This window comes from Erinaceus europaeus, chromosome 4 (genome assembly GCF_950295315.1).
Source record: "Erinaceus europaeus chromosome 4, mEriEur2.1, whole genome shotgun sequence".
Classification (NCBI taxonomy): domain Eukaryota; kingdom Metazoa; phylum Chordata; class Mammalia; order Eulipotyphla; family Erinaceidae; genus Erinaceus; species Erinaceus europaeus.
Genome location: NC_080165.1, coordinates 62,542,839 through 62,554,962, shown reverse-complemented (window position 1 = coordinate 62,554,962; position 12,124 = coordinate 62,542,839). Strand labels below are relative to the sequence as shown.

The following is a 12,124-nucleotide window of genomic DNA, read 5'->3' as shown; positions in this document are numbered from 1 at the left end:
AAAAAACCTTCAAAAGCAGAAGCACATAAGAATGAGGAGAAGAGGGAGTCGGGCTGTAGCGCAGCAGGTTAAGCGCAGTTGGCGCAAAGCACAAGGACTGGCATAAGGATCTCGGTTCGAACCCCGGCTCCCCACCTGCAGGGGAGTCGCTTCAAAGGTGGTGAAGCAGGTCTGCAGGTGTCTATCTTTCTCTCCTCCTCTCTGTCTTCCCCTCCTCTCTCCATTTCTCTCTGTCCTATCCAACAACAACAACAATAATAACTACAACAATAAAACAACAATGGCAACAAAAGGGAATAAATAAATAAAATAAATATTAAAAAAAAAGAATGAGGAGAAGATCCCAAAAACTAATAGAGACATTAGTTACAGGAGTGAGGAAAGAGTTTGAAAGTAATATTTAAAATGGGGCAACAGCAAATGAGACTCAGAAAGAAAATACTAACTATCTGGAGGTGATTAGAGAGCTGAAAGCTGAAATAGCTGAGCTAATAGCACAACTAGTTGAGCAAGCTAATACAGTAGCAGAACAGGGTAACAAAATAGCTGAGCTACAGAAAACAACAGGGGGAGAGAGAATAGAATAAATGAGGCAGAAGATAGAATTAACAAGATTGAGGATGAATTAGAGAAAACTAAGAAAGAAGTAAGAGATCTGAAGTAGAGATTAAGAGATACTGAAAACAACAACAGAGACATAGGGTATGACTTCAAAAGAAGCAATATATGCATTATTGGCTTGCCAGAGGAGGAAAGAGAGGGAGGAGAAGAAAGGATCTGTAACATTGTTCAGAAGTGCTCCACCTGGAATGGAACTGGGCACCTTGGAATATACCTAAAATAGACTTCCTAGCTTCTTCTCATACAAAGAACCTTAGTCCAATCAGCTCTATTCTTATCTTTAGGTTCCTGTTTATTAAACAATTTGTCCTGATTTATATATTACTGCTTTTCAGCCATCAAGTTGCAGATGCTACCATTACACCATCCTGACTTCCCTGAGCAGATGACCTCACCAATGTGTCCTGGAATCTCACCTCCCTACAGGTCTATCCCACTAGGGAAAGATAGAAACAGGCTGGGAGTATGGATCAACCTGCCAATGACCATGCTCAGCAGAATTACAGAGGCCAGAGCTCCCACCTTCTCCACCCAATAAAGAATTCTAGTCCATATTCTCAGAAAGATAAAGAATAGGGAAGCTTCCAGTGGAGAGGATGGGATACGATGAAGAAAATTATATGGAGTTGTACCCTTCTTACCCTACACTCCTATTAATCATTATTGAATAAGTAATTTAAAAAAAAAAGAATACCTAGTGGACCTGAACGTAGGCTGGAGATGAGAGTGTACTATAGAAAACTGAGAAATTTTACATATGCACCAAGAGCTGTATCTACTATAAACCAGTAATACACCCAATAAAAATATTCTGTGTTAACAAAAAAGAATACACAGTGAAGTTTTCCAGTGGCTACATGGCATGTGATATCAAAACAGACTGAATTTAAAAATTAAGAACTTAGTTATCTTTCATTAAAGCAGTCACTAAAGAGATTGACAAAAATGTGAGACAATTCCATTTTTTGTCTTAGAAAATATAATTTTAAGCAAAAAAGTTATCTTATAATAACCTAATAAATACTTAAAATTTCACAGTTTAAATTTCTTCTGCATTTGATCAATAGTTATAACCTACACAGACAAAAGCTAGTCAGGATCCTCAATCATTTAAAAAAATTTATTTTTTTTTATTACATAGAGACAGCCAGTAATGGAGAGGGAAGGGGGTGACAGAGGGGGAGAGAAAAACAGAGAGACACCTGTAGCCCCTGCTTCACCACTTGTGAAGCTTTCCCTCTGCAGGTGGGGACCAGGGGCTCGAACCTGGGTCCTTGCACACTGTAACATGTACACAAACCAGGTATGCCACCACCCGGCCCCCTCAATCATTTTGTAAATGGATCTTGAGATTTTTTTTTCATATGAGAAAAAGTTTATTTAGATTAACAAATGAACACCTGGAAGGCTCAAGAAGCAGAAACTACTGCCATCCAAACTGGAAGTGAACTCATTTTAAATGATGGATAAAAAGGGCTAAGAAAATCAAAAGTATTGCAGACAGGCAACATAACAAGGGGCAATTTCAAAGAATGAACACAGCAAGGTTGGGTAGGAGAGACTTCAATCTGGGGATCAGAAGAAATAGGAAACTATAGATTGGAGGATGGTGCAGTAAAGATGACTGAAAGAAAATGGACTAGAACAGAAGAGAAAAAATATGTCAGAAAAGTGTTGGTCATCATTTCTCCTTTGGCTAATTCTTCTTCTAAAAACCCCTTCTGTTTCTATCCGTGTTGATCATGTCAGGTTCCCTTGCATTGCTTGATGCTGTGATCTATTTACATAATCACTGTCTTGCCCGAGACCCACCCTGCTTGCAGGGTATTGGTTTAATCCCCACTGGTTAGATGGAAGCTTTCTATGTTCTGTCCGCACTCTTTTTTTGCTCCGCCCATCTCCTAGTCATTTCCTTTCCCCTTGCCACTTCCAGTGAAGAGATACATAAAAGGCGATATATCTGATCAATAAATGAGGAGGGCATATTGCGTTCCCGCTCAGCCATGAGTTCCTGGTTGTCTCTCTCCTGCCCGCGAAGCTAGCCCTGCAGAAAAGTGTAGATTATGAAAAAGAGCAAGGCAGAGGAGAACAAATGAAGCCAAATCTTCCACCTTCTGCACCCCATAATGATCCTGGGTCCATGGCCCAGGGGGATAAAGAACAAGGAAGCTTCCAATGAAGGGGATGGGATACGGAACTCTGGTGTTGGGAATTGCGTGGAATTGTAGCCCTCTTATCCTATGGTCTTGTCGACCATTATTAAATCAATCAATCAATCAATAAATAAACGTTCTACTTAAAAAAAAAAGAATCATAATGAGAAGAGAAATGAACAGAGAGAGAAGGTGCTAAAACATTTGTCCCTGTTCAGCTTTATGGAATCCAAAGTCTCTCTGTACTCCAGGAAGGGAGGGCAAAGGTCATAGCTTACCTCATGAGGAATGTAATCAGGAGGCAGTTTGTTCAACATGTCTTCAGATAATCGATAAACAATGGCCTCCCTCGTCTCTCCTACTCCACCTCCACTCTCTTTGGGTTGAATGTTGGTAATTGTTTCAAGAACAGCAGAAGCAGTGTTACTCTGATACCTGATAGGGAAAAAGATGTGTTCAAATGCAGTCAGGCAACACATGTTCAGGGAAGCCTATCACAAAATTAATCACTTGAATCCAACCAAAATGAAAAAAAGGGGGGGGACACAAAGAACACTTACTGTCAATCTACAAGAATGAACAATACTATGGATCCATTCTACTGTTTCCTAGTAGGACACCAAGATCATTATTTTCAGATTCTACAGTTACGCTTCATACTCCAAAGATGTACTGCCCCATCTTGCTCATAGTGAACTTAAGCAGCTCATGCTGGATAATGAACATACCTCCCTTCACTCCCCCTCCTTTATGGAACGGTGGAGAAAACTACCAGCAGATGACAATTTGTTAGACTACACTTCCTTACTGAATTATTAAAAATCTGGTCTTTCTGACTTCATTTTTTACTTCCTTATGAAGCATTTGCTTATACATTTGCTTATTGGACGTTAAAATTTGCTTAGTTTCACCAAGATGAACAAACTGTTTCTGACAGAAACGGAGAGAGATCATAGCTCTGAAGCTTCCCATGTGTTTTATGATTTCCAAGAGGATTTAATGGCTCTGATGATCATCAGCACAACCTATTTAAATGCAGCCCTGCATCTTTTTTAATACTTATTTTAATGAGAGAGATAGAGAAATAGAGAGAGAGAGAGAGATAGAGAGAGAGAGGGAGAGGGAGAGGGAGAGGGAGAGAGAGACAAGACTAGTGCACAGCTCAGCTCTGGCTTATGTAGTGCTGAGTATTGAACCTGGGACCTCAGAGCCTAGGGCATGAAAGTCTTTTGCATAGCCATTATGCTCTCTCCTCAACCTTAGCCATCTTTAAAATCCATACTAAACGTGTTGGTGTATTGCGCCAAAGTAAAAGACTCTGGGGTGGGATGGGGGTTCAGGTCCTGGAAGACAGAGGAGGATCTAGTGGGGTTTGAACTATTATGTGGAAAACTTAGAAATGATACTCATGTACAAACTATTGTATTTTACTTTACTGTTGACTGTAAACCATAACTTCCCAAATAAAGAAAAAATAACATTAAATACAAAATTAAATTTAATCCGTCTTTAGCAAGTTTTACTATGTTCAGGCATTGAACTAGGAGCCAGGGCACTGTGGTAAGCAGGTCTCTTTGCCTTCGGTGCAGTTTTCCAATGGAAAAGAGGAGCACTGAAGAAGTTCTGCACACTCTCTCTTTCTCTCTCCCTCTCTATCTCCTTACCCCCTTTTGGTTTCTTTCAGTCTCTATCCAGTCAATCAATCAATAAAACATTTTTTAAAAAGATGCAAGATTTAGACATGCTGGTAAAAACAAAAAGGTTTTTTTTTTTTTTTTTTCATCAACAGCCAGCCCTCCACTGAAGGAAATTTTTAAAAGGATATAACACAGAAGGAAGGCTAATCACTTTGATGGAAAGTTTAAGGTGTAAAAAAGAATGAGTCAGGGACTGGGTAGTGGCTTACCCACTAAAGTGCACACATTATCATCAAAGAAGATCTGGGTTCAAGCCCCCTCTTGCCACATATAGGGGGAATGTTTCAAGAGCAGTGGAGCAGTGTGACAGGTATCTTTCCTCTCTCTCTCTCTCTCTCTCTCTCTCTCTCTCTGCCTCTCACCTTCTATAAATATCCACTGGGAACAATGGAGTTGTGCAGGTACTGAGCTCTAGCAAAAAAAAAAGAAAGAAAGAAATAGGAATAAAGAATGGATCAATGCATGAATAATCTATTATAGTATAAAACAATAATTGAATATCTAATTATGGGGTAAATAATAAAAGGTAAAATATTAAAATACAGAACATAAGTGATTAAAGTCACCTGAGAATTTTTAACTGAGGGGAGATGTATACCTAATTAAAAAGAAATATTAAAACTAAAGTAACCTACAACTGTAAAAATATGACAGCAGGGGGGAGGAAAAGGAGTATGGGGAAAATGAATTGTTGGTACCATTTAATATATATATTTACATATATATAATAACTTTACACAAATAGTATTCATCAGTTTTAGGTATGGATAATTATAAAATAACAAAACCTCTGTGTACACCACATCAAAGTTTGTCACTGAAAAAGTCCAAATTTTTATCCTATACAACTAGAGGGCATCCTGGCAGTGTAATAGTGCTGGAAATTTGGTGGTGGGTATAATGAGGCTTATACACATATTAAGATGTAAGGCTATATTGCAAAAACTTTATATTATTACAAACCAATGATAAATAAGTACAATTTGACTTTAAATGTGGACTTTATATTTTCTAGGGTAAGCAATAAAAGGACAGAACAGTACATATAAAGAACCAAACACACCCATCCAAAAAGATCTGTGTATACCTATGTTCATAGTAGCACAATTTGTAATAGCCAAAACCTGGAAGCAACCCAGGTGTCCAACAACACATGAGTGGCTAAGTAAGTTATGGTGTATATAAACAATGGAATACTCCTCAGCTATTAAAAATGGTGAATTCACTTTCTTTACCCCATCTTATATGGATCTTGAAGAAATTGTGTTAAGTGAGATAAGTCGGAAACAGAAGGATGAATATGGGATGATCTCACTCACAGGCAGAAGTTGAAAACCAAGATCAGAAGGGAAAGCACTAAGCAGAACTTGGCCACTTTCTGCCTTTTTTTTCACAGCATGAGGGGAGAGAAAATTACATCTTTCTCACTCTTCCTTTCTAGGTGTGAATTAAGCAACCCTTTATAGAAATTACCCCCCACTAACTAGCAGAATTCTAAGGAGTTATTGGTAAAGTTGTCCAGGTTTCTTTGTTTATAAAAAAAAAAAAAAAAGAGGCAAGGGCCTGGTAGTGGTGCACCTGGTTGAGCTCACATGTTAAAATGTGTAAGGCCCCAGGTTCAAGCCCTTGGTCCCCACCTGCAGGGGGAAAGTTTTGTGAGTGGTGAACAATGTTACAGATGTCTCTCTATTTTTCTCCCTCTCTATATCTCTCTTCTCCTCTCAATTTATGGCTGTATCTATCCAATAGATAAATAAAGATAATACTAAAAACTTAAAAAAGAATTTTATTTAAAAAGCATATTTTGTGCAAAGCAAGGGACTCCTATTTAGGTGCCCTTTGATTTGTTTAGAAATCCTTCTGCTGAAAAGTAGAGGAGAGGCTTTAGTCTTCAGCATGATTCTTAGTAGGTAGGATAGCATATCTGGACCCATAACTACTATCTAAACAACACCATTTTCCCCAAAGGTTGTTGCAAAGGTAAATGTACCTGCTGCCATGCTTTACATGATGGGCTTTCAGAGACTGACCCTGCTCCATCAGATTTAGAAAATATGTGCAGCTCACAGAATTGGGATATTAGCTCCCTATTACTGTTAAGCAGATGGATTTTCTAATCATAAGGGTAAAGTAAACAATAAACTGAGATAAGGGAAAACACATTTTAATAAATGAAAATTGGGTCTGTATCTTTCTGTACGTAATGCTAGATAATTTTCATTATATTTTAGGGAGCAACTTTTCTATTCAGATATTTACTTTTCCTAATATCCCCCAAAGATATCTATTTATTTAAAAAGTTGAAGAATGAGCGGCAGAGAGAACTTGAGAGGGGGAAAGGAGATAAAGAGAGAAAGAGACAGACACCTGTAGCCCTGCTTCACCACTCATGAAGCTTTCCCTCTGTAGGTGGGGTCCAGACCCTTGAACCTGGGCCTTCGCTCACTGTAGTGTGTGCACTCAACCAGGTGTACCACCACTTGACCCTTTAATGAGTATTTCTTTATATTAATTTTAATATTAATGTATAAATAGAAATGTACATATTTTATTAATTTTATGGATTCCCAAATGCTGCAGTCTATGTAAATTATTCATTATCTTCCTTAAACAGACAAAAGGTTTCAAGGGTTGGTAATCATTTTTTAAAAAGTTGAAGGATGGGGGAGATAGCATAATGATTATACAAAAGACTTTCATGCCTGAGGTTTTGAAGTTCCAGGTTCAATACTTTATACCACCATAAGCCAGAGTTGTGCAGTGCTCTGGTAATACAATGAAAATAGGAGTCATAATAATTAAAAAGTTAAAAGATATAATACACAGAAAAAACAGGAAATGTGAATAGGGTCAACATATTCTCATAAAATGGCACCAAAAGTACTCTGCAACCCATTGCTGAATTTCAAAATATCACACACACTACCCTTGTTTTTAAAAGCATATAGAAAATAAAGTATGTGGGAAATACAAAAATATCACTTAAAGGAACTTGGGAGGCTAGAAGAGAGTTCTTACAAAGCACATTCAAAGCACTTCACAGAATCTAATTGGAAGAGACCTGCATTGCTTTTGCTGCTTGGGGAGAAAGGAAGGCTACACCAAGCAACAGTTCAGCCAATGGGGCAAATGCCATCACCAGCAAAGGAGAAGCCACTGTACTTTCATCTTCCATCTTTCTCCAAAAGGCTCTTCATGTACAACAGGTCCTTTGTTTGAGAGAAGTGTGTACTCCCATTCTGTGTTTTGTTTCCTGATAACTCATTTTGCTGGTGAAGTAACTAACCGCTGAACTGTTGAGGCAAGGAGGGAGTGGTATGACATATTCAAAGTATTAAACAGGCTGGCAGTATGGATTGATCTGTCACCGCCCACATCCAGCAGTACAGGAGGGTTCCTTTGACCCCACAACCTCTCCAGGATTTGCTACTGTTACCTTTTCTTTCTTTTTTTCTTTTTACTTAATTTTTGTTTTTTTTATTTATAAAAAGGAAACACTGACAAAACCATAGGATCCACACAATTCCGACCACCAGAACTTCGTATCCTATCCCCTCCTTTGATAGCTTTCCTATTCTTTAACCCTCTGGGAGTATGGACCCAAGGTCATTGTGTGGGATGCAGAAAGTTGAAGGTCTGGCTTCTGTAATTGTTTTCCCACTGAACATGGGCATTGACAGGTCGATCCATACTCTCAGCCTGCCTCTCTCTTTCCCTAGTGGGGTAGGATTCTGGGGAATCTGAGCCCCAGGACACATCGGTGGGGTTGTCTGTCCAGGGAAGTCTGGTTGGCATCAAAAGTATACTTTTTTTTTTAGTCCCCTCAGATCCACTCCACTTCTCTCTTTTTTTCTGATTTTTTTAATTGGGGAATTAATGTTTTACATTCAACAGTAAGTACAATAGTTTGTACATGCATAACATTCCCCAGTTTCCCAAATAACAATACAACCTCCACTAGGTCCTCTGAATCCTTCTTGGACCTGTATTCTCTCCACCCACCCCAGAGTCTTTTACTTTGGTGCGAAACACCAATTCCATTTCAGGTTCTACTTGTGTTTTCTTTTCTGATCTTGTTTTTCAACTTCTGCCCGAGAGTGAGATCATGCCATATTAATCCTTCTGTTTCTGACTTATTTCACTTAACATGAATTTTTCAAGGTCCATCCAAGATCGGCTGAAAACACTGAAGTCACCATTTTATATAGCTGAATAGTATTCCATTGTGTATATAGACCACAACTTGCTCAGCCACTCATCTGTTGTTGGACACCTGGGTTGCTTCCGGGTTTTGGCTATTACAAATTGTGCTGCCAAGAACATATGTGTACACAGATCTTTTTGGATGGATATGTTGGGTTCCTTAGGATATATCCCCAGGAGAGGAATTGCAGGATCATAGGGTAGGTCCATTTCTAGCCTTCTGAGAGTTCTCCAGACTGTTCTCCACAGAGGTTGGACCAATTGGCATTCCCACCAGCAGTGTAGAGGGGGTTCCTTTGAACCCACACCCTCTCCAGCATTTGCTGCTATTACCTTTTCTGATGTAGGACATTCTCACAGGAGTGAAGTGGTATCTTGTTGTTGTCTTTATTTGCATTTCTCTGACAATCAGAGACTTGGAGCATTTTTTCATGTGTTTCTTGGCTTTTTGGATCTCTTCTGTGGTGAATATTCTGTCCATGTCCTCCCCTCATTTTTGGATGGGGTTATTTGTTGTCTTGTTGTTGAGTTTGGCAAGCTCTTTATATATGTTGGTTATTTAACACTTGTCTGATGCATGGCATGTAAAGATCTTCTCCCATTCTGTGAGGGGTCTCTTGGTTTGGGTAGTGGTTTCTTTTGCTGTGCAGAAGCTTTTAAATTTGATGTAGTCCCATAGGTTTATACTTGCTTTAGTCTTCTTTGTAATTGGTTTCATTTCATTGAAAATGTCTTTGAAATTTATGTGGAAAAGAGTTCTGCCAATATTTTCTTCTAAGTATCTGATAGTTTGTGGTCTAACATCCAAGTCCTTGATCCACTTGGAATTTACTTTTGTATTTGGTGAAATATAGTGGTTCAGTTTCATTCTTCTGCATATTTCAACCCATTGTTTCCAACACCATTTGTTGAAGAGACTCTGCTTTCCCCATTTAATAGTCTGGACCCCTTTGTCAAAGATTAGATGTCCATAGGTGTGAGGGCTCACTTCTGGGCTCTCAATTCTACTCCACTGGTCAGTGTGTCTATTCATGTTCCAGTACCAAGCAGTTTTGATGACAATGGCCCTATAGTACAATTTGAGATCTGGGAGTGTGATGCCTCCAGTTCTGTTCTTTCTTCTGAAGACTGTTTTGGCAATTCTAGGTCTTTTCTGGTTTCAGATAAACATTTGTAGCATTTGTTCTATTCTCCTAAAAAAATGTGGTTGGGATCTTGATGTGGATAGCATTAAATTTGTATATGGCTCTGGATAGTATATTCATTTTGATTATGTTAATTATGCCAACCCATGAACATGGACTATCTTTCCACTTCTTTGCGTCTTTTTCAATTTCCTTGAGTAGTGACTCATAATTTTCAGTATACAAGTCTTTCACTTCTTTGGTTAGGTTTATTCCTAGATATTTGATTGTTTTTTATTGCTATAGTAAAAGGAATAAAAGTATTTCAACTTCTTCTTACTTAGTGTTTCCATAGAGTTTGTTGACTTTTGAATGTTAATTTTGTAGCTTAACACCTTACTGTATTGCCTGATCATTTCCAAAAGCCTCTTGCTGGATTCCGTAGGTTTTTCTATGTATATTATCATGTCATTTGCAAATAGGGAGAGTTGAACTTCTTTTCTTCCATTCTGTATCCCTTTAATTCCTTGCTCCTGCCTGATTGCTATGGTAAGAACTTCCAACACTATGTTGAATAGTAATGGTGATAGTGGGCATCCCTGTCTAGTACCTGATCTGAGGAGAAATGCTTCCAGTTTTTCACCATTGAGTGTGATGTTTGTTGTAGGTTTGCTATATATAGACTCCACTATCTTCAGGAATTTTCCATCTATTCCCATTTTTTGTAGTGTTTTGATCATAAAGGGATGTTGTATTTTGTCAAAGGCTTTCTCTGCATCTATTATATGACCATGTGGTTTTTGGTCTTGCTTTTATTGATGTGGTAGATCATGTTGATTGATTTACATATATTAAACAAATTTTACATCCCTGGGATAAACTCCACTTGGTCATGATGAACAATCTTTTTAATAGACTGCTGAATCTGGTTGGCTAGAATGTTGTTCAATATTTTAGCATCTATGTTCATCAGAGATATTGGTCTGTAGTTTCCTTTTTTGAGTGTGTCCCTGTCTGCTTTTGGTATCAAAATGATGTTGGTTTCATAGAAGCTGGAAGGGAGTATTCCAGTGTCTTCAAACTTCTGGAAGACTTTCAAAAGTAGAGGTATTAGTTCTTCTTTGACGGTTTTGTTTGTAGAACTTATTGGTAAAACTATCTGGTCCAGGACTTTTATTTTGGGGAAGATTTTTGATAACAGTTTCAATTTCATTAGTTGTGATGGGCCTGTTCATGTTATCTACTTCCTCTTTACTTAGTTTTGGAAGTTGGTAGGTATCTAGTAAGTCGTCCATTTCTTCCAGGTTCTCTAGCTTGGTGGCATATAGTTGTTCGCAGAAGCCTCACATGATATGTTGAATTTTGTGGTGTCTGTTGTGCAATCTCCTCTTTCATTTCTGATATTATTTATTTGGGTCTTCTCCCTTTTTTGTTTTGTGAGTCTGGCTAGAGGTTTGTCAATTTTGTTCACTCTTTCAAGGAACCAACATTTACTTTCATTGATCTTTTGTATTGTTTTCTTATTTTCAATGTTATTGATTTCTGCCCTAACTTTAGTGATTTCTGTCCTTCTGGTTGCCTTAAGGTTCCTTTGTTCTTCTTCTTCTAGGTCTTTAAGATATGCATTGAGTCTGTTTATTTGAGCTTTTTCTTGTTTCCTAATGTGTGCCTGTATGGCTATGAACTTCCCTCTCAGTACTGCCTTAGCCGTGTCCCAAATATTTTGATAGCTTGCGTTTTCATTTTCATTGAACTCTCAAAACATTTTGATTTCTTCTTTCCCTTCTCTTTGACCCAGTAGTTGTTAAGGAGTCTACTGTAGAGCCTCCACATTTTGGGACTATTACTAATCTTTTTTTGATTTTTAAGTGTTTGTTTAATTCCACTGTGGTCTGAGAAGATGCTTGGGATTATTTCAGTGGTCTTGAATTTGCTGATGCTGTCTTTGTGGCCTAACATATGGTCTATCCTTGAGAATGACCCATGTGGACTTGAGTAGAATGTATATTCCAGTTTCTTGGGATGAATGACTCTGAAAATGCCCAATAGTTCTAATTTATCTATCTCTTCATTTAGCTCCCTTTTGTCTTTATTGATTTTCTGCCTGGATGATCTGTCAAGTTGGGAGAGTGGGGTGTTGTAGTCCCCTACTACAAGTGTGTTGCTGTTAATATATTGCTGTAGCTCTTTCAGTATATGTTTGATGTATTTAGATGGTTTCTCATTGGGTGCATAGATGTTAATAATAGATGTTTAAGTCCTCTTGATTGACTGATCCTCTGAGAATTAAGTAGTGTCCATCCCTATCTTTTTAAACTGTATCTAT

At 38.2% G+C, this 12,124-nt stretch overlaps 1 protein-coding gene across 1 annotated transcript in view; it reads right to left on the bottom strand.

Moving 5' to 3' along the window:
• The window catches only part of DNAH8 (dynein axonemal heavy chain 8), a 429,487-nt gene that overhangs the window by 37,234 nt on the left and 380,129 nt on the right, over positions 1-12,124 (bottom strand). Inside the window, exon 88 of the mRNA XM_060190815.1 lies at positions 3,053-3,209. Coding sequence (XP_060046798.1) covers positions 3,053-3,209 — 157 coding nt within the window. The remainder of the gene's footprint in view (positions 1-3,052; positions 3,210-12,124) is intronic.